General features: G+C 46.7%; 1 protein-coding gene across 1 annotated transcript in view; it reads right to left on the bottom strand.

The window, feature by feature from the left end:
• ADAMTS5 (ADAM metallopeptidase with thrombospondin type 1 motif 5) overlaps positions 1–22,785 on the bottom strand; it is a 55,937-nt gene extending 33,152 nt beyond the window's left edge. Inside the window, exons 1-3 of the mRNA XM_063419333.1 lie at positions 21,037–22,785; positions 11,378–11,510; positions 175–342 (exon numbers count right to left, since the gene is read on the bottom strand). Coding sequence (XP_063275403.1) covers positions 175–342; positions 11,378–11,510; positions 21,037–21,879 — 1,144 coding nt within the window. The 5' untranslated portion in view covers positions 21,880–22,785. The remainder of the gene's footprint in view (positions 1–174; positions 343–11,377; positions 11,511–21,036) is intronic.
• Positions 22,786–23,449: the final 664 nt, after the last annotated feature.

The raw sequence follows: 23,449 nt of genomic DNA, 5'->3' as shown, positions 1-23,449 counted from the left end.
AGTGAGGACTATGCAAGCTTATGTCTACTTTTGGAAAACGAAGTATTTGCCCTTATCCCCCAATGGGTAAATGTCATATTTAGCAGATAAGCTGCCATAAAATGTTGTTATTAAGAAATACAGAGTCACAGTTACAGGTATCCTGCAGCTGGCACAGGGAGTGCTAGCACATACCGTGGCCATCATCAAAGAACTCTGTGATGGTGGCTGAGGTGCACTTGGACCAGGGCTTCGAAGCATCAATGCTGGTCAGGATGGAGGACATCAGGCGCTTGTCTTCCATGGAGCCAAAGTTCTCCTCACAGAACTTTGAATCATCGTGGGAAAGCCCAAGCAAGTGCCCTGTGGAAATGAAACAAAGAAATTAAATTATATGACTGTCCAGAGTTTACCAGCTGGAGCTCACAGTCACGTGAGAGACAGGAGCTGTACTCATTTATATTTATCAACAATTGACTTCTTACTGTTTTTCCAAATCATCTTCAGCAAGGAGAACTTTGTGAAAATATTCTGCAACTTCTAGAAAGGTGCTACATCTTTTTAAACAGCTAAAAATAAAAGTATTGATGATGCAACTAAACAAAGGGTAGAAGAATGAATGGGAATAAAGCTGCAGAGAGTTGAAGCCTGAACTTAATGCTCAGAATGTTCAACCTAAGCCAGAAGTTGATTAATAAGACATGCAGGGCTAAACCAAGAGTGCTTTAACAATAGGGACAAGACCACCCATCAAAGCCACTGCAGACAAAAAAGCCTGATGCCCTGAAAGGGACACATTCTGCAAGATTTGGCCTTTTCTTTTTTCAGGTAAGTAAAACCATTTTTGTTTGGCAATAGCTCCCATATAAGGCCAGATAATGCTGGTTTTGTGCTGCCCTGAGACACTGAACATCGAGGCACACGTCAAGTTTCAATCTGTTACAGCTCTACACACAAAGACTTGCTCTGAAGAGCTGACAACTGCTTTGTTTCACTTCAGACAAATGCTGGTGTTGAGCAAAACAATTCACTGCTAAAATTATTATTTCAAACTGAGGGATTCCTCTGACAGAGTAACCAAAAAATCAGTGCACCTCTTCTAACCTACAGAGCAAACTCTCTGGAAGAGGGCTGGGCATTTAATACATTGTATTTACATTGTATTTACTGATGCAAGACTGCTCACAGCTGTAGAAATTACCGCACTGCAGAACGTTTGTGAAATTAGGCAATGTGGGTCTCTCAGTGGAAGAGGAGTTTCACTTCTAAGACTTTGCCTTGGTACTGGACAGCCCTGGGTGAATAAAAACCAGCTGCAGTGCTGGCCCAAAGAGCTTGGCTGAGCAGCATCCCGTGGCACTCAGCACTGGTTCAGTGTGGGGTGTGAATGAGAGCTGTGTGCACACCAGCAACTCGAGGATGTAATTCTTCAGAGTGCTCAGGATTTTACAGCACCATGCAGAACTACCCAGAACTCCGTGACATGAAGCTTTCAGTCTGGTAGAGCAGAATCCCAGTTTGTCACAGCCTCTGGCACCACTCTGCAGCACTTCACCACGTAAGATGCAGTTTTGTTCTCCAGACAAACCCCTTATTGCATAACTGTACTTGACTCTCAGAACTGTTCATTTTCTGCTAAGGACATCCCATGTAAGCACATAATTAAGCAATACAGTGCACATATTCACAGGCCTGTTAATGCTGCAGCTTGGGCTGCTCTTGAGTGTCTCTGCTACCTATGACATCTTTATTTTTTCTCCTTCAGAGAGGCAATGAAATATCCTTTGGAAATGAGGAAGCTTGCAGGTAAATTTCAAGCTCTTCACTTTGAGCAGAGAGACTGAGGATTTCTTCACAACACTGTTGCAATTTAGCCTCCCTCCTCAGAAAAAGGCTGGACAGCCTCTGTGGAGAAGTTCAGAGTAAATAAATAAATAAAATGAAATGCTTCTCGGGCCACTGTTCAGCACAGAACATTTCATCCCAAACAGTTTGCCAAAAGCAGAGGAATCTGAAACAGGGTCATCTCCTGGAAAGTGTCAGGCTACTGAATTCACCTTTAATTAGAGAGCAGCGTAACTTCTCTGCTTTGCAGTGATAAATGGGGTGAGCTGAGGACACACCTCATTACCAGCGTCTACTCTGTCATATTAAATCAGGCCATTGTTCCGGTGCATGACAAGAACTAAGTCACTCACTTGGCAGGCTTCAGCCTTTTGGAGGAGAAGCTTCCCCAAGTATTTGTGCATCTCCCTTGTTAGGTTTAAAATTTTCAAAAATAATTTTAAAACCCATCATGACAAGAAAAAAAGCAGTAAGTAGTGAATAATCTCCAAAATACATAATTCTGATTGTCAGTGTTTGGGCTTCTAAATTAGCCACCAGTGATGTTAGTGAGGGTAATAGCATTAAATATATGGATTTTAGCTCTCCATCCTGATTTGCTCTGTATGCACATGTCCCGGGGTGACAAACACATTCACTTACAAACACTGTGAATGCAACTCTCAAAGGATTTTATGGAGCTAAATTCCTAATTCTTACCACAACCTAAATTTCTTCCTGTCCTAACTTTGCCTTTTAAGGCACTGTGACCAGACCTAGAAGTGATTAAAGCATATGACAAACTCCCAATGATGCTGAAATCTGGTTTTGCATTTCATTTAAAAAAAAACATAATTCAAAATACCACAGGGCTGTGTAATCTCTAAATACTGCCTGGCTAAGATTTGCTCTTTTTAGCACAGAAGCGAGAACAGCCAAATCCTTTAACACCTGTACCCTTCATCCTTTTGTATCCAAAAATTAAGGAAGAGACACTTCCTACTTCAAGAAGTCTCTCCCCACCACCCCTCACATGCATAACCTTGCTGATGTTATTCCATGACATTAGGGTGGTTTCTGGCATTTTCTGGTGGGAAGCAGAGCTCTGGAGAAAGCCCTGGACAGAGGCAAAGACTCGAGTAATACAAATCTTACACAGAAGGCTTTTAAAAAGAATGCCCATTTTAGCCCCACCCCATTTTGTAGGAGTATGAACGTCAAACGAGGCTATTGAAGAAAAAGGAGAGGCCCCAGCAGCTGTGTGAAGTGGTGGCTGATTGAGAATGGGCTCGTAGATCATTTGCTGTTTTCTACTTAATGGACCATCTTACTGGTGCTGACAGTTCCCACCGAGTGAACATGACACAGTCTCACCAGCAGGATGGTGTTTGGTTAAGTTGTGCTGTAGGAATGCACAAAATGGTGAAGGAAACACATGGAGGGGAGGCAGTGGCCTGCTTGTAAACTTACCTCAACCCCCAAAAGGACCAACAACCCAAATGGAGTGACATCCTCCCCTCACAGCTTTCCCTGCTGAACACCAACACCTGCTACAGCCCAACAGGAAAGAACACCTGCAGTGGGTTCAGAAATGATCCCTACACCCTGCAGGAACAGGGGTCATACCCCTACTACAAGGTGGGAATACTTCAGAGAAATGATGACAAGGCAGCTAAAACTTCCATCCCCTCTGAGGATCAGGACACAAGGGCCCAGCAGGGAAAGCAGGAGTGCACCAGAGCTGTGCTGGATGTCAAGCAGCTCTCTCATTCCAGGAACACTGGGAAGCAAACCAGAATCACTGAGTATCCTGAGCTGCAAGGAACCCAGGAATGCACCAGGACCGTCCAGGTCCAGCTCCTGGCCCTCCCCAGGACAGCCCCAGGAATCCCACCCTGTGCCTGAGTACACTGTCCAAACACTTACTGAGGCCTGGATATTTCTGTTTTTTTCTGAATATACAGTTCTAGACTATCTGCAGAGGTTCTCTGAGTGAACAACATGCAAACTTTCTCTACTCATACATTTTTCACTGGTATTTCAAGCATTAGAAACAAGAAAACAGAAAATATCCACAACGTACGGCAAGCCAACCCCAGGTTTTGCTAAAGCACAGACCAAGGTGGGAATCCTGGAAAAAAGCCACCAATCCCTGCTTATGGACAAGAGCTTGGACAGCTTGTCAAAGAGCAGCTCGTGCACTCCATCTGACCACAGGACACGTGCAAGGTGACACAGCAGGCTCAGAAATGCTGCAGGCATTGTAATTTGTTTTCTCGGAGAAGCTGGGCTGGATGAAGCACATGCTTGCCAGTGAGATCATGCCTTTCACCTCATTTCCAGCTGGGACAACTGGGGAGCAAAAGGAGGTCAGGAGATGAGCCCCAGGTTACCCCGTGAGTCAGTGGCTCCCACGGGTTCAAGGAGCTCCTGGCTCAGCATTCCTCGGGCTAATCACCAGCCCAGACCTTCTGCATCAGCCTCCTGCTCTCCCCTCGGCTAAACAAAGATTGCAGGTGGGAACTCTGTCAAAATAAAACCATTTCTTCTGGCATGGGCTGTTTTTCTAACTCCTGTGAGTATCTGACTCCTTCTTAAGAACTTCATGCTGGTATCACTCAGGAATCCTCTTGAAGTCATGTTAAGCAATACCAATTAATAAAGCTGGTGTTTTTTTTAATAAACAGAAGTGATTTGAATTACACAAGCTTACAAAAAAAGGGGTAGAATATAAAACCAGCTATTGCTCTTCTTTTTATTCTTGACCTTTACTTCCTTTTCTTTGACTGCTATCAGTCACTTACGAAAGAAAATGGATTAAAAAAATCACTCTCTTTTAAATCTCCAGCCCAGAGGCAATTTTTAATATTTCTGGCTTAAAAGAGTACTTCAGACTCAAGGAAACAACAGTCTGGAGTGCAGCTTCTTCTCAGGAGCAGACATTAAACAAAAAAAAGCCCCAATCAGACATTCAGCCACCAGTGCTGCAGACTTTACACAAAACAAACCTGTGCTGAGCTGGCTTGTTGTAAGAGCCTTGTGGGAGATGACAGACACGTCCCCCCTGTCAGACAGGCAATTCCCAGGCAAGACTGTGCCCAGGCAACGTGGGCCAGGCAAGCACAGACCACTGTGTCCACACTGACTTTATAAATAATCATTAGAAAGGTCCACACTGCACTAATTAATGGGGCATTGTAGAAGAGAAAAATATTCATTCTAATGAAGAGACAGGAGATGGTGACACCTATGTCACACCTGTTCAACTCCGAGGAACGTGGAAAGAACGTAATTCACAGCAGCTCAAGGCAAATGAATGAGCTCTGTGGGAGAGCAAGAACATAAAAAAATGGCATTGTCTGCTGCACCAGGAGTCTCCCCCCACAAAAAGTACATTATTGTATTTGTATTATCTGCCTGCCAAGGAGGAAAGCAATCTCTGCTTTACCCTGCAGTCTGGAAGGCTGCGGGCCCAGGCTGAACACTGAACTTCTTTTAGGATCATAAAGTCAGGGATCACTTAGGTTGATGGAAAAGATGGAAAAGACCATCGAGCACAACCATCAATCTAACACTGCCAAATCCACCACCAAACCATGTCTGTAGCGTATTTTTTGATAATGACTGCTGTGAAATATTAGGCAAAACACAGAATTTTACAGTTTGCTTTAAGCACCATGCCTGCTGCAGGTGGAATGATGATATGTTTTATATAATGTTCCAAGTTAATAAAAATGTTGCTGGGCAAGCCAAGAATTTTTATTCAAAATTTTAACCAGCAACCTTTTAGACAACTGATGTTTGCTTTTTGAGGCATCAGCTTAATTTTCTGCCCCACCTTCAGCTCTTGTGAAGGCTTAGCTTTGTCTGCCCAGCTTTTCTCTTAATCAAAAGGGTTATGTTCATGAGGGCTTAATTTGAGAGCTTTTGCAAGCAGAAGTTAAGACAGAACTTTGAAAAAAGGTTCAAAGAGGAGGAATCAAGCAATTTTCCTGATGTATGTCAGAAGAGAAGACTTGGATGAGTGTAGTCTCTGTTTTTTTTTTGTTGTTTTAAGAAAGCAAATCTGCCTAATTGTGATTACCTGGATATTTGCCTAAACTTCATCTGTCATGAAGGAAACATAATATGAGACTCCCAACCTCCACTGTTTTTCTCATGTGGCTGTGAGACTCTGTGCCCCTGGCAATGTATCCCCCTTGAAATGAAAGGCTGCAGCAGATTTGTAGCTGTCAGGTCTGAAACTTGTCTTTATCTGCTTTATCTCGACAGCCTTGAAATCAAAGGGCTGCATGTTCAGCAGAACATGGCAAAGAGAAGATTGCTGTATTTAGTTACTTCTGAGTCTACACAAAATGAGCACATGTGGTAAAACAAGGAGTGGGAGTATTTTCTGACTCTTCCACGGACATCAAAAGACTCCTTCAAGTATCACACACGTTGTTCTCAGTTTCATTTGTTACTGAAGAAGTCAGAATCAGAGTTTGCTCTAAGTTAGACATGCTATTCCTTCCTCAGTGACCTGCACCTCACACACAGCTCAGGCTCTGAACAAACAGCTCCAATCCACTCAGATTTGTGGTATTCTGATGCATTTCAGTGAGCCACGTGAGAAGAGATGCCAGGAGCAATACCTCACTTCTAAAATGGCTTTTTGACAGAAAGTCATGCTCTCTAATACATTTTGCTGATGGTGCTGGTGACACTTTTGTCCTCAGTGGTGACAGAGGCCACAGAATGATGCCATGATGGAAAAGATTTAGTATCAAAGTTATTACTTAATACACAAAGAGTATTCTTGGCTGTGAGGGCAGTGAGGCCCTGGCACAGAAGAGCTGTGGCTGCCCTGTCCCTGAAGTGTCCAAGGCCAGCTTGAAGCAACCTGGCATAGAGGAAGGTGTCCCTACTCCTGGCAGGGGGTAGAACAGGATCATTTTCAGGCCCCTTCCAACCCAAACCATGCCACAATTTTCTAGTTCTAGTTTGTGTGCAGTCCCTTGGTTTCAGGCATTACCCAGCCCAGCTGTGGAGGATGCTGTGCTAACTCCTCACAGCCACAGAAAATGCAGCTGAGCAGAGACCTTGACGACGCATCCTGTGCATTCCTCTGCCCTGGGCTAGGATCAGCATCCCCTGAGCTGCTTTAGCCAGCTGGCTCCTGTGGACCTCCAGAATCGCAGCCTCCACAAGCACTTCAGTCCTGCCCTCCACTGTCCTGCTTAGATGATTTTGGCTAATGCATAAAGCAAATCTCCCCTGCTGCAATTTCAGGCCATTACCCCTTGTGCTGCCCCACGTGGACATGGGGAATGATTTATTATGCAAATTTTTGTAGCAATTTTCTAAACATATTTGAAGGCTGCTTTTATCCCACCCTTTGGCCTTCCCTCCCCAAAAGTCACATGTGAAAGATAAAAGGAAACTAATGAACAAAGGTTTAATTAGTTCCACGTAGCAATGCTAAAGCTACAGCCTAAAAATAAACTATTTGGAAACAACATCAGTAAACCATATTACTCAGGAGGACAGAAGGAGTAACTGCATGCCAGAAGGTTTGTGTAACAGAGGAGTAGGAACATTGCAAAAGGTCAAATGAACATTATCACTGAGAGAAAAGGCTGTATTCCCTCTTTTCGAAAAAGTAAGTTTCTCAAGACTGATGGAAAGAACAAAGATAGATATAATTTATGCTGTCAGACCCATGTAACTCCCACTGAGCTGAACTGGAGCTTTGCCTGCTTGAAGGATGCTTTTGTATTTAAGGACCAGATCAAAACTCAGGAGGCTCTAGATCAAAACTCAAGTTTAATTCTTGGCCTTCCCTAGGATTCCCTTTGCGATTTGGGGAAATTTCCTATTGATAAAAAAAGCAGTAGCTCCACTTAGATCCCCTTGAACTCTTCACGTTTTGCTCTTGTAGATGCAAACTGTTTAGGGTGGTGGTACGGCTGTGCCAAAGCACACTGGGAGTCTAGCACCAACTCCTGACCATGACTGTACCTCAAAACACAGCACCAGGCTGCAAAACATGGATATATCCCATCACAAAAGATGTCAAATGGAATTTCAAATGATTTGACTGTGCCTGTTGCTGATGCTGGATCATGCTGACCTTCACTTGTTTATAACTCAGCACTGTCCAAGTAACAAATCTCTGATCCAAAAGTCCACAGTGTTAGAGTGCAAATCTCACTGGTTTTGCTTCCTGATAGTTATTTTAATAAGGGATATGTGGAGAAGCAATGTAGTGCTGCCCTATGAAAAAGATAAAATAACTGTTGAGATTATGAGCAATCTCAGGTTCTTCAGTGCTCTACTCCACATGTCCCAGCGCATGAAGCAAGGAAACATCATTTTTTGCAGACAATAGGCTGCTGATAGCTAAGGCTTGGAGAATGCCTACATTCTGTGCCTAAGCTCAGACAACTCTGCAGAGCTGTGGAGGTGTAGCTGAAGCAGCTGCTAGAAGTAAAAAAAGGCATCCATATGCCACAACATGGTGAGGAACTGATGATTTCAGGCAAGAATCCTGGAGGTTATTTTTGTGAAAATGAACCTACTGCTGTCCCAACTGACAGCAGCATGTCCCCTGCTAGAAAATAACCAGATGTGAATTTACCTTGGTGGCTGGATGTCTTCGTGGGCTGTGATTTCAAAATAACATTTACGGTATTAGCACCACTCCCCTGTAGTCTGAGGAGAAACTGGATTATCACATTCAAAGTTACAAGGTTTCTTTCAGGTTTTTTTTATATTATCCTCTTTTTTTTTTCATTTGACATTGGAGACAAGCTATTACTGATTTTCCTACATACAAGTAGGACAAGATTCAGGTCCTACCTTATCAAACTTTATATAAAGATCTCCACCTCTTATTGCCAGCTAATCAGTTGTACCAAGAATTTGGTTGCATCTATTCCTTCCTGTGCTCTCCTTTACAGGCCTGTGGAGGTTTTGCCTGTTGCTGCTCATTCATCCTCTCCCCCTCAAAAACCACTGGTCAAAATCCATCTATTTTATCTGAAAGAAACAAAACAAACATCTCACACGTGATGTGGCAGAAACCCTGGCAGGAGAAGCAGCAGGTTTGCTCTGCAGCAAAGCTGCTTTTTGGTGCCCCAACCCAACCTGAGCCCCCGAGCTGTGCACCCTCCTGTCGGGTTGAGCTGCAGCTCAGTTGACTTTGGTTGCCTTCCAGAGAAAGAATCTGAGCCTGGAAAACGCTCTTGGATCCTTCAGGGGGGAAGCAAGAGCGTCCAGATCCCCTGGAAGTCACAGTGAGCACACTCTGAAGATCAAGTCTGTGTAGAAGATGCTGCATTTGCTCCCTGTGCACAAAACCCACTGAGAGTGACTCTGCTTCACTCAGTGGCTCACCTTGACCTTCCAACTGACAGAAAATAACATCTTGGGCTCAGAGCATCCCCTCTGACTGAGAAACTGAGCCACCATAAAATTAAAGCTACACCCTGCCCACACTACAGGGGGAACTTGGAGATTTCTGGATTGTAGGAAGAAATCTGGTCTCCAAATAAAATAAAGCAAGTCCCCAAAGTGCTTAACTAAAGGGTATCCATGCCACACTTTTATTTTTCATCCTTTTTTGACCTTTGATTTAATTTAAGTACTCAAGCAATTTTAGCTGTGTTTTCTTCTCAGCTTCTCCCACTTCAGGCCACACACACAAAGATTATTCTGTGACTTGACATCCCTCCTTTCTTAAAAACTTCTGGTGAGGAGGAAAAAAAGAGGATGTTATTTTAAACAGCCTCAAACTAGAGGTTTTATGTCCATTAGGGTTCTTATTTATTCGTTTCAATTCATGCCTTTTTTACATTGAAAATTACAGTTTTTAGAGATTCCTGTAAATGCCTAGGTATGAAAATGGCTTTTCTCCAAAACGTGCTTCTCAATCACTAAAAATAATTCACTTTTGCTTATATTTTCGCTGTGTGGAATTCAAGGTAACAATGTGAACGTTTGCTGCTCATCCCTATCTTTACTGATCTGTGTTCTTTGATTTTTTATCTACCTAAAAATGTATTTATTGCTGATCAAATGGCAGGAAAGACACTGCTCTCCTCTTCACGCACGAGATCCATCACGAGGGCTCCTCAGCCAACCCTACCCACTGACCCTGAGCAGAGACATCACCTCTGGGTGCACGGGACACAAGCAGTGTCCCCAACACTCTGGCTTTGAGTGAGAGGCTAAGGTTGCCACTTAACACATCCCAGGTTTGTGATGGCTCATTCACTGCACCGACAGCCACGTCCCATGTGAATCTGTCTATTACAGCTGTAGCTCTCCCTAAATGCACTGAATTAGTGATTCCAGAGGACTTCCTCTTTTGTTGTGACCTTGTTGCTTACTAAAATAGAATTCCTGCTTTGGGGACTCATCCTGCCACAGCATTTCATGTTTTCATGCAACACCCGATTCCTTCTCCAGCCACTGCTGATCTAATTCCTTTGCAGGGCTGTAGGAGGAGCAGGGTTAGGGTCACTTGTCACTGAAGAATCAGGTCATTTTCCATTCCTGGTGACCTCTGCTTCCTCAGCCACATGTATAAGGCACTCAGATCTCACGCCCTACCTGCAAGCTCCTTGAAAATGGAACCACTGCAATGATACTCCCAAAGCAAACTTTGCTTTGGTTTGGCACGAGGTACAAGGCAATTCAGCAGCTGGCTCTCTGTGAAAGTTCCCCTTTCCTTGTTATTTTCTTCCAAGAATATTTTTTTAAAAAAGAAAATAAAAGAACATTCTCCACTTTCAGATTGCTGTTCACTCCCCAAAGCGAACAGCCCTTATAACAGATGTATTTCCAGTGAACACAGTCCACAAAACATCAGTAAATTAAACATGATCAAGATGGCAGCAGTCTCTCTGAAGAGATACATCATGACAGAAGTAATATCCCAGAACACAAACTTTCTTCTGTCACTAATCCTGTCTTAAACCCTTCTGAAGGATACATGCAAGGCTCGTAATTCAATTGCTGTCCACTGAGGTGGAAACTGAAACAAAGCTAAACGGGTTTGGTGACCAAACCTTTATCACCTCAATACCATTTCACTTATTGCAGGACTCATAAAAGTGGAGTTTCCATACACTTACAAAGATACTAGAATTATGTTGGGTTTTTACCACAAAAGCTTTTCTCTGCAGGTAATGCAAGGAAAAAAAGCTTCCTAACAGTAGCGCATGCAACAAGTTGAAAAATGCGAGTTATTTTCCAATAAATAAGTGCATGCAAATGACAACAGATGGGCCAAAAGCTTTCTCGGGGAGGCCAAGCATTGACATCTCAGGGCAGTAGCAGCAGCCTTTGAATTTTCACTCCAACTGCTGCTCAGAAAGGCCACTGTCAGGGAGGAAACACCTACTGTGCGCCTTCCCCTGCCTTCTGATCCCTTATTAGTTAACCCTGAAGTGCATGTGTACACAGCCCTAATCCCCAGGCGGGGCTCCGGGCCGGGGGAAATCTGGAATTAATTGCGGGGTATTTTGGTTCCCGATGCAGCTGCTGCGAGTGTTTGGCTTGGCAGGGGAACAGAAAAGGCGCCGCATACCGATTTCGTGAGCCACCGTAAAGGCCGCGTGCAGGCCGTCGTCCTCGATCACCGCGCAGCTGCGCTCGGGGGAGCAGATGGTCCCGACGTCTGCCATGCCCAGGGTGTCGCAGGAATGGTGCCCACATAAATCCTGCCCGGCGAGGGGGAAAGAAAAAAGAAAATTTTAAAAAAAAAAATCATTAAAATGAAGTTTTACACCCAGCGGTAACAACCGGTTAAAGTCGCCTTTGCCAATGGCAGGACCTGGATGGAAATATCAGTGTAAAGTTCCAGCTGAAGATGTTAGAAGCACTGCAAGCCAGTCCCTGGTAAGGTCAGTGGGAGTATTTTCATGGACTTTAACGGGTTTTGGATACGTTCTGCAGCTCATTGTTGTTAGTTAAATTTGTATTTCTACGATGCTCACACCTGCATTGAGGTAGGTACTGAAAATATACCATGGAACCATTGCCTCATTGACAATAAAACCTGAAAATTCTCTTTATTCACAGAAGGTAAACCAAGGCACAGAGAAAGCTTCAGCTTACTGATCAGTCCTTGAAGCAGAGATCACCTCTTTTTTCTGAAGCCAATCCTATACTCTCTCTTAACAGAATTGAAATTGTTACATGTGAAACCTCATTACACATCCGTCAAGCAGTACAATTAAGAGTGTGTTACCCAATGATATACCAAGTATTTAGCAATTCCCACAGATTGCTGAGAGTCAGTGACAGCAGGAGTGCAAAACTCCAACAACTTAGCCACTTCTCCCACATGTAGAAATGGGGTCTCTCCAAAAACCATGCAGGTAGCATCAGGTTTTGTCTTTAAACTTTGGTCAGACACTGTTTTTATCACCAGCAGTAATTTTTCCATTCTTTTGTTGAAGCAGAGGGAAGAATATTAGTGTGAATGTGCATATATACACATCTTTTGGATGAGAAGGAAAAGTAGGGGCCATGCTATTTGGAACACTCCAACATTTCATTGTGGTTGAATGAAACTGTCATTTTCAAGGCATGACAAATGTTATTATGAAAATGATCAAAGAGCACTTTTTCTCCTTCAATTTCAGGACTCTCCTCTTCCCTTCAGATCTCTTTCTACAAGGACTGTTTTTATGAAGCCTTTCATAATTAATCCATCTGAATAAGAGACACCTTGTAGGAGGCTTCAGAGCAGCAGTGTTCACTGATTATGACAGGTTAGGCAAACTTGAAATGCACAGGATCCAAACCCCACTGAAGTTAAAGAAAACCACACAAAGTGCACAGATACTGTAACAGAGCATCTCTCTACAAACAAAAAAAAATTAAAAAAAGAAAAAAGTATGTGTTTTTTTCCCAATAAAGAATTTTCCAAGTTAAAAATACATAGTGTTACATAAATGGAGGAAGAATTTCAGGCTCAGTTCTGGCTTCCAGGAAACTATCAATGGGACAAGAAGACAGAGTCTTAAGCTTGATGTCTAGGTTGGACATTAGGAAGAGTTTCTTCACAGAGGGGGTGATTAGATATTGGAAGGGGCTGCCCAGTGTCCCTGGAGGTGTTTAAGGAAAGACTGGATGTGGAGCCATGGCCTAGCACAAGGTGGTGGTCACTCATAGGTGGGACTCAACAACCTCAGAGGTCATTTCCAACACGACTGATCCTGTGATTCTGTGCCAGAGCAATGTGACCTGAATCCACACAAGCAGCTGAACTGAAATTCTTACACCAGTACCCAAAAGCACATGAATCAGACAGAAAGCAGCTTGCTGGAGGAGGGCTAGACAGGTTGACAGTGCCAAGATGGCATAAACTGCATTAATTCAGGCTCTGTCTCTGCACGCAGAGTCTGTGTCACTCAGTCTTTTCTTGTATTTGGGTGTCATTATTACATAGGTACTGACATCAGCACTGCTCCCAGCGTGGGCACAATGGCAGCAGCACCCAGAAGCCTCATGCCAGTCAGGATTTACTCCCATCTGCACACAAGAAGCAGCTACGCTGGGAATTTACAGCAGCAGGCACAGCCGGACTTCTCAATGATTCACCAGGCTTGATGACACAAATGTAACTAAAAAATGCAATTCTTCTAAGCTGGCAATCTTGTTTTAGTATAGACACTTGCACAGAGCTAATTCTGATGGGATGTGTGGAGCATGGAACATTGGGGCAGAGATGTTACCATAATCTCACCTCAGCAGTTCAAAGACTGTGCACAGGATTGCATTACAATGTCTTCCCTAGCTATCAGGGCTGTACCAGAGGCTGGTGCTAGGAAATCCCACAGCAGGAAAGACACGATTCTGCAAACTGCTTATATCTAACATCACCTAGCTCCTCCAGTTCCCCACAGACAGCTGGCACACAGGTGTCCTCAGATGCTGTGGGACCAGCCATCCCCAGAGAGGAGAGGAGTGCCCACCACGGGGTCAGGAATTGGTGGGCAGTGCTACAGCAGAGCCCTGGTCCCTCAGTAGCCCCGTGGCCACCTCCCTGGTGGCCAATGGCCAATCCCACCTGGGAAGCAGCAGAGGGCCTTGTAAAGGATTCTGGAAACAAGGACAGGAAATATTATCTGGCATCAGCTCCCTTGTAAGAAGCTGCTATGGGGATGTCTGTGGGTTGCCCATCTGCTGCTAGAGCAGGGCATGCCATGGCTGTGAGAATCCTGGTTTTCCCTGCCAGTTCCAGCCCTTGGTGACTGCCTGAGGATGCTCATATGCAGCTAAGGCTGCCATTATCAATAATCATTTAGGCAGATTACTGAGGGCTCCTCTATGTTGTCATTGTCTCACTGACTTCTTTACTTCTCCTGCCTCTGCAGCATTTGAACTGGAATACACCTCTTTTCACAGTATATACTAAAAACAGAACTGCAGCCTATCAAGTGGCATCTCTGAGACAAATATTCTGAACAGTTTGCTTTTGGGTCAATTCACTAACACCAGCTTCCAAACAGCTTGACTGCAAGTGATGTTACTGAAAATCATGCCTCCTTACCCATCAAACACTGGCTATGGATTATTCATCACCAGAATCAATAGCTATGTTTGTTTTTTGCTTTCCTGGGCAGTCCTAGAAAGCAGTCTACTAGTTTCATGAAGTAAACTTTCTGGGAGTACAGTAGAGGGTTTTATTTCCCTGGAAAATACTTCAAATTTTTGTTAAGAACAGGCTTCAATGTAATGATGCAATCTTAAAAAATCTGTGCGGGTAGCCTCAACTTTTCATACTCCAGCTAAAACACAAGGAAAGAGGGGACCCGTGATACATAAAATCAGTTTCCAATGATTATTTCCCTTTTTTTTTTTTTTTGCTCCTATTAGAAAGTTCTTCAGCTACTCAGATCTGGATGCTCAATTGCCTTGAAACAGCAGCAGAAGCTTTAAAGAGTGCGTTTTGATTATTTCTAAGGAAGGAAAGCAGCCTGGCCCTTGAGCTGCTTCACGGTAGTTTCAAAACAGAATAGTGACAAGGAAATGCATTTGCTATGCAGGAGGCAAGAGATGTTCAGACTTAAGCTTTGGCAAAGGAATGGCTTAGTCAAACTAAGCTGTACATCACAAGTCTAGTAGTTAATTAGACAGCTCATTAGAGGCCAAGTTTTCTTGGCATTCTAAATGCATCAGGAGCAGCTGGCTGGCTGCCATGTGTACATGGCCTTGTTGTGAAGGGAGACAACTGCCACCATGTCCCGGCTGGAGCAGGGACTTTACTTCACCTGAAACGCGTTCCACAGAAGGTTTCAAAATAGGAATAAACTGTTCAGTGAAACCTGGTATTAGCTCAGACCCCGCTGGCCAGATCCAAAACATGATATGAGCACCAGTGTGGACAGTTTAGTGGGATTTAAGGCAGAAGAACATGTTGTCAGGTCTTCTGAGTTATCTACCCCTCACAGGGCTTGCAGTTTGGGATCCTGTGGGCCCCAAAGTGCCACAGCTCCACAGTCTGAAGCAGCTGGGCACTTTGCTTATTGGGGTTCAGATGTTTCATGTTTCTCCACCTTTGCCCCTGAGGGAAGCTGAGCCCACAGAGCTTCTCAGACCAGAATGAGAGGAACCCCCAGGATGAGGCTTTGTAGCAGCCAAGCTGCACATCACCTTCTCGTAAAGCACAGCTAAAACCTTCACAGCTCTGTCCACTTGCTCTTCTGGCCCCTTCGAAACAGCTCACCAGCTAAAGCCTTTTCCCAGTAACAACATGATCCAGCTACCAATTCCTTCCAGGGACAAGGCCAACAAGAAGCACATTTTTCAGGAGAGCGCTGTATGGACTACACCCGGCTCTGCCACGCACACAGGGAGCTGTGGCTCCTCCTGAGCCCAAGCTTTCTCTAGCCCAGGCTGCAGCTGAAGTGCAGTCAGTGAAGGGACTCAATTTTTGGTCCCTATTGCTCATCCTTCTTCTTTCCCACTGACCAGCCTGTGGTAAATCCCAGAAACAGGCTCCTCTCCATGCCTGAGGAACCCAGACCACCTCGCTCCAAGCCCTGCGCTCCGCTCAGCGGCTTCAGGTCAGATTCCTGTCGTTCTCACCATATGAATGACTCACTTAACAGTGACAGACCTTGGGTCAGAGGGGCGGAAAGTTTCCTTAACACCTGGAACAGCTTACAGCCTCCTGGTTAAGGCCCTCTCCTGGGAGGTGGGCGATGCAGACCGACAATCCCTCAAGCGGAGGAAGGCATTAAGCACGACTTTCCCACTTCCCGCAGCAGCGTTCCCACCGCAGGCCGGGCAGGGAGGGAGGGAGGGAGGGTGGGGTTAGGAACACACACATCCACCCTCCCAGGAGCTCCTCTGCACAGTGGGTGAGCTCTCACTGATGTCACAGCAATGTGGAGTGGCACACGTGGCTTGAAAAAGGGCTGTTCACACGAGCAGAAAGGATTCCAGGTGAGGAAAGACCCACTGGGTTACTGCTCTGTCCTCTCCCAGCCACATTTTGAGAGGGTGGTTACCTTCTGAGGAAAATCACAATGGTGATACCTGCCACAGCCACCAAAACGAAACCTAAATCTATTTCCCCAGTAGTTTAACTTAAAAATTAAGGTCATTTGCTTTTGGGGTTCAAATGATAAATATGAGCCTGAGGCTTGAGCATTTGAAAAAAACAAAAAAAAACCCCACTGCAGAGTTATAAAAACTACAGGTTAATTTAAAATATTGACAAAAATGCACACAAGGCATTTGGAATCTGCATGAGGAGAAGTTTCAGTTACGACAAGTAAAAATGTGTCATTTAACCCGCCTAAGCCACAGTTCCTTTGTAGGGAAACTCCACACCAACTCTCCAGATCAGGGTCAATCAAACTTCTCTGTCAGTTCTGCCCCACTTTGTTTTCCCCAGGGACATTATTTAAATGTATTAGATGTGCATCAAAGTTGGTGAAAACACTATGAAGCTATTATACACATCACACTACAATTTCTTCAGAGTAACAATAATTAACAGTGAAATCTAGTCTACTGACCATTGTACAGTGACTTGTTTTACTACTAGGGGATAATAATTGTTGGAAGATGATAACACAGAAAATAAAGAAGAAAGAAGTAGAGCCAAAGCAAGCATGTGCTCCATGCAATGATATTATCATCTACAGAGCTGAGATAATACAAAGCTTGCTGCTAAATTTCAACAGCACTGCCAGATGGACAGTTAAACTAAATCAAACACACCAGCCTCATATAATTACTGTGTAGAAAAAGGCAGGACAGTGGCCTTTGGCTCTAGCATGAACCCTCTGCTCAAGCCAGGCATGATGGTACTATCACAGATGATGCTAACAAGCACTTAGGAAAGGATTTTTTTCTTGTTCCTAATGTCTGTATCTACTGTGAGAAACATCTATTTTAATCTTCAGATGATTCAGAACTGGGGGGGGAAAGGAAAAGAGCTGGATTTTGTCCAAATGCATTCAATAGTTCACTTGAAATTTAACTAAGGGCCACTAATGAAATAGACTGGATGAATTCTGGAGGATAATTGCAGAGCAGGCTGGACATCAGAAAAAGAACTGTGAGTTCAACTGCAGTTTGCAAGTCCCATCTAACCTGTTTTGCTACTGTGACAAGTAATCTGGCAAGTGTTTTGTGGCACCCATAAAAATCTGAAGATAATCTGCTTCCAGCTTCTGCAAACCGTTCACTACAAAAAAGGCTGAAACAGAATAAACTCTAAATTTGCTGTTGACTTCACTGCCACTGAGAGAACAAGCGATGAAACACTACATTCTAAATTTGCTGTTGACTTCACTGCCATGGACAACAAGTGATCTAATCTCCAGGGAAGGAGGGCTTTGCAAGCTTTTCCTCCTCCCAACCACACAGCCACTGCTCTGTGGGGTGGAGGACTCACCTGGCCACCAGAATTGCATCCTTGCACCACTCTATTCCATGGAGGATGCTCTGGGATTCATGTGGCCTGAAGATTTACAGCTGCTGCCAAGGACTCAACCACAAAGTAGTCCAACAGCAGGGGACCCGTGCACTCTCTAAGGCTGTTATGGTCAAGCTACCTTGAGGAAATTTAGAAATATCAAAAATTATCATATTTTCTTACTGTCAAGTCAGACCTCTGTCATCCTTCATCCTGCCCCTCCCTCATGGGTCAAAATGAGAGATTGGGACCACTGGGAAAATACACTTCTCATTATCAGATTTAAATAATCACTGTGGAACCGAAATAGATTTCTGCAGTATTTAGTGACAGATAATTCTGTGTCCACTGAAGGTTTTCACAATGGCCAGACATGTTACTCTAGTGCTCCCTGCATTTACAGAGTAAACACAGGACCCGCTGCAGCTAATGGACCCTTGCCATCTCTGATAAGCAACACAAAGCCTAAAACCAGCTTTAAGATGTTGCCTGTATCAGCCCAAACTGAAATCATGTTCATACTGATTTCCTGTGATCTGCAGGATAACTGCTTTAAAGCCCTGATCCAATTAAATAAAGATTATGACCAGAAGTAAGTGGCTGCTTTAACTCAGAATGAATAAATTTCCTTCTATTTTTTTTTTTACATGGGAAGTACTTCCTAGTATGAATGATGATGATGATGACAACCATAATTTGAATTTATATAATATAATGAACCACTACTAATTTAATAATAAAGGAGATCTGCCAATGCACTCTCCATCTATCAGTGGTTACTAATTCATCTTTAAAAAAGTAAAGACAGACAAAGAGGATGAAGTGAACACTGCTGAATTCTGTCAGGATTCTGCCTTTATAAGGAACTCAAATAAAGCCCTCTTTTGGTGTAAAAAAATAACATCCGATCCAATGTCACTCTGGAACAAAGATAATAATTATATTAGGGATTTGTATGGCACCAGCCACGCACAAGGCAGATTCTATCTCCACAAAACCAATTCCATACAGCTGAGGCCATGCATTCAGCTGACAAACGATCTGCAAATATTACCCTGTTCACCAAGCTCAAGGTGGCCTCAGTTAGTAAACAACCATGGAAAATGCACCTCACACGTTTACCCAATGCCCGAAACCCACGGCACTTAGAAAGAGACATCTGGATGTTCAACAATCAGCATGACGATATTCAGAGCCCATCAAAACACGCAGCCACGGCTCGGCGTCTTGCAGCCTAGCAACCAACTTCATCCATCCAAAACAGAGTTGTAAAAGTGGTGTTCTCCTGCCAACTGCTGCCACTCTCATTGAAAAGCTAAACTGGAAAAAATCTCTCCTTCAGTTCAAAGCGGGGCTGTTTTCTCCAGGAAACATCTCCACCGCTTTTTCGTCCTTTAACCCTTTTTGTGTTTACATTCCACAAGGAGCAAACAGATTCATGTTGACATTTCAAGGGTAAGCATATAAAAATCGTGTGGGCTCACACACGCTCTCTGCAAAGAACATCATGAACACATGTAGCAAGAAACTCCAGTCTGGTTCTTAATTCAGTCAAACCCTGCCAAACAATGACCGTGTGCACACAGCAAAGCATTAAAGGAGATTAAGTTGTCCCAAACTGCATCGAGCAGCTAATCCCAGAGTTAGAGCTGTTAAAATGTAAACCAAGAAAACACAAGCCTATGCCTTTTCTTCTCAAGAAGCAGCCCTGAGTAGCAGTGCAAGCAACATTTGCATCTAAAGAGTGGAAGGAGAGCACAGGAACTGTGGTGTTTATTCCATGCACTACTTACGTCCCGGAGAGGTAATGCTATGCATTGCTCACGAGTCTTTGAAAGTGGATTACTGATTAGCAGCACCCTCTCATTCTGGCGGGAGGGTGTCCGTGCAAAGAATTACAGCTAAGCATCTGTAAAGCAACGGCACTTTAAAGTCACATCCTACCTCAATCCAAATTAACTTTTAATAATTGATGTTAAGGTTCACAGCCGCCACCCTAAGCGCTTCTGAATTATCATATAACCCAGGGAAATAAGTGGGAGTACTGGCAGCGAGAAACACTCCTCAGAGAGTGGGGATGGATTCTGGCCCAGGCTTAGTAAACCGTTAGAAAAGATGTTTATAACAAACCCAAAAACATTCTGACCCAGTCTAGGAAGCCTGCCTTCATTCAGGTTATACTGATAAAAAAATGAAAGCCTGCAAATTGCAGTGATGGGTTTTAAACTGCAAGAAAGGGCTCCTGCTGTACAAGAGATGCCTGACACAGAACCTAATGTTTCAACTATTTACAGCTATAAAAGCAAGCCAGGCGCTTTTTTTCCCCCTTCTGGAGCAACTCCTTCCACAAACCATCCAAAGCATCCTTTTTGGCAGGCTCCTACAACGTAGCAAAGCCGGAGAACTCAAATGAACGGAAAGTCATGCAGTTATTTTTTTTCGTACTTGGGGAAAGGGAAAAAAAGAAAACACCAACCCCAAACCGCTGAAGGGATATTCTTACAGAACTTCATTGCATAAACTCGGCCACATGTCTACCAGAGCAATGTCCCTTAACGACCTCTGGCAATGTCATTCATCAACAACCCAGCGTGGAGCAACGAGGCACGGCTCTGCACGGGCAACACAAGCAGCTCCAACCCACGGCTGATCAGGGCACCCACCTGGGGGACAAGCCAGGGGCTGCAGCCCCTTGCCACCAGCCCAGCTCGCTCAGCTTGTGCAGCTCTGTTTACCTGCGGTCTGCATTTACATCCTACACTGGAGCCATAAGCGCTGCTGGCTTCCAGGGCGGTGGAGCCATTCCTGCTGGAAATAGCGTCCCAAGGCGCTCCACAAGCCCTTGCTTGTGTCTGTACTCCTACGGTGCTCTCCACCACTTCCACTAGCAGGTTTGGCTGGGAACTAATTTAGGCTAGGAAGTGCTATCAGCCCTGGCCACCTGGACCAGGCAGGTGTTAAACACCCCACAGGGACAGACAGGACAAAGTCATGTCTCAAACAGAGGGACGACAGGCTGAGTCCTACCTCCTCACCGGGCTGGGGTCCCAACACTGCACTCGGGCACCCACAGCGGGGTGACAGCCAGGGGACACGCACAGGGGACACATCTCAATCCCTCTGCCAGCCCCGGCAGCTGGGCGTGGGTGCCGGTCCCTGAGGTACCGCACTGCCCGACGGACCAGCCGGATCCACGAGCGGGGAGGCAACCACTGGGCGAAGGCGAGCCGGGTGGCCGGGCAGCCTGGCCACCCCGCGCTGCAGGGACACCTCGTGGCCGTGCCCACGGCCAGGGCCGTGCCTACCTCGCGGGTGAAGAGGATGGCGGCATCGTAGTGCTCCTCGTGGTCATCGTCGAGGCGGTTGTGCTGGTGCTGCCACTTGCAGAAGTTCTTGAGCGTGGTGGCGGCGTTCCTGTTGATCTCCAGCCCCTTCTCCTTGTCGCCCAGCGCCACCACCTTCACCACGGCCAGCCGCACGTGGTTCTCCAGGCTGGCGTGCGCGTAGAGCCGGGAGGCGATGGAGGCCAGCGTGAGCAGGTAGTGCTGCAGCCCCTTGCCGTACTTGCGCACCATGGAGGCGTCGGCCACCAGCAGCAGCTCCACCTGCCGGGCCCGGGACACGGAGCGCCGCCGGCGCCGCCGCCGCTCGTCCCCGCCCGCCGGCGCGGCGGCGTCGCGGGTCTCGCAGCTGGTGCGGGCCGGCACCGTCTCGAAGCTGAAGCGCTCCCTGCGGAAGACGTGAGGGGCGCGGGCCGGGCCCTCGCCGTAGATCCGCGCCGCGGCCTCTCCGCGCGGGGCGCGGCGCGCCGGGCGCACGGTGTAGCGGGAGCGGCCCACGGCGAAGAAGCCGTCGAGGCCGCCGCAGAGGTTGAAGACGGCGAGCGAGCGCGGGCTGCCGTCCACCGTGCCGCGGTAGCGGCAGCGCGGCCCGTCGCGCTCCAGGTCGAGCAGGAAGCGCTGTCCCCCGGCGTAGAGCACGTAGCCCGCCCTGCCGCCCCCCGCGTAGGTCGGGTCGAGGCGCCGCACGGCCCCGCGGGGCGGCCCGGGGGCGGGGGGCCGGGCGGGCGGCGCGCCGGGCTCGGCAGGTGCGGGCGGCGGCGGCGCGGCGCGGACGGCCAGCAGCAGCCACAGCAGCGCCGGCAGCATCCTCGGCCCGGCGCGGGGCAGCGGGGCGGCCGGCGCGGGAATGGTGGTGGTGACAGGGACGGTGACAACGGGAGACGGCGGGGGAAGGAGCCGGCCGGCGGAGCGCGGCAGCGTAGTTAAGGGATGGGGAGGAAAGGAGAGATGCGGGGGAAAGAAAAAAAAAAAAAAAAGAAAAAAAAAGAAAAAAGAACACCAGCAACAACAAAAATAAAAATAATAACAAAAAGTTCTCGCTCCCGAAGTCAAGTGTGAGTGGGAGAGAAAAAAATGTCAACAAATGCCGCTCACGCTCGCGTGTGAACTTTGTGTTTCTCTGCAGGGAAGAGCCGGGAGCACATGGAAGGACAGAGGGAGGGAGGGAGAGAGCGAGCGAGAGAGAGAGAGAGGAAAAAAAAATCCCAAATTGCTGCTGCCCGGGAGGCAAAGTGAGGAGAGAGGAAAAGGAGGAGAGACGGCTCGGAGCCGGCAAGTAGAGAAGTTTGAGCACGTCCCACTCCTCTTCCACTTCTCTGCTGTAGTCACCGGATCATCACCAGCAGCAGCAGCAGCAGCAGGGGCAGGTCTGCTGCGACTCGGCACTTTCTCGGGCTCCGGTGGGCTGCTTTCCTTCTTTTGCCCTCTTTTGTTTTGAAGAGAAGGAGGAGAAGGGGAGAGAAGAAATTCAGGCACCCAAAACCGCCTCGATCGTCTCCGGTGAGATGGTTAAAAAGGAGGAAAAAAAAAAAAAAAGGTAAAAAAGCCCAAGAAGGGAAAATGTCCTGGATTTCTGTAAAAGCCCCCTCCCTGTATCTTTCCTGTTGTTGTTGTTGTTATCCCCAGTCTGTCGATGTGAACAAGAGGAGAAGGGAGAGAAATGTGAAGATGAGAGGAGGTGGAACAATGAATTTATAGCGGAATGCCATCCTGCAATGGCAATTTCAACAATTCGTCACTGCAGGCTGCCTCTTAAAGGGAGAGCTTCAAAACCACCACTCCCACACTTCCTTCTCATTTAATCAGACAGAAGGAGAAACTTGAGGGGAGGCGGAAAGGGGGAGGGGGGGCGGCTTCGGGGGGAGGAGAAAACCAGCCAGAGTGAGCGGGAGAGAGGGAAGCAGGAGAGGAGGAGAGCCGGAGGAAGCCGGGGGCACGGCACGGCAGGAGAGAGATGTTTGTGCTGTGTGTGTGAGTGTGAAGAAGGCGAGGTCTCCCCGAATCGCTGCGAGCCGCAGAGCGCGCAGGGCTCGGGGTGTCCCCGCGGCCGGAGCCGCGCTTACCTCGCGTCCTGCCCGGGGGCTGCGGCTCGCAGAGCTCGGGGAGGAGGAGGAAGAGGGGGAGAGCTCTGTGCCTGGCTCCGGAGCCAGCGAGGGAGCGGCCGCGGCTCTGGCGGGCTGATGGAGCCCGCGGGTCCCGCTCGGTGCCGGCCCCTGCCCCGGGCAGCGCCGAGCTTCCCGTCTTTGTGCGGGCAGCGCTGTGCGCCCAGCCTGTCATTAAGGGCCGGCGGGCTGTCATCCACTCGGGCGGGCTGTGGCTCCCCGAGCCCCGGCCGCAGAGTGGGCGGGCAGGAGGCAAAGCTTGCTCTGACCTTCGG

This window comes from Prinia subflava, chromosome 25 (assembly GCF_021018805.1).
Source record: "Prinia subflava isolate CZ2003 ecotype Zambia chromosome 25, Cam_Psub_1.2, whole genome shotgun sequence".
NCBI lineage: Eukaryota > Metazoa > Chordata > Aves > Passeriformes > Cisticolidae > Prinia > Prinia subflava.
The sequence above is the reverse complement of the archived record's forward strand: the minus strand, read 5'-3'. Positions and strand labels throughout refer to the sequence as shown.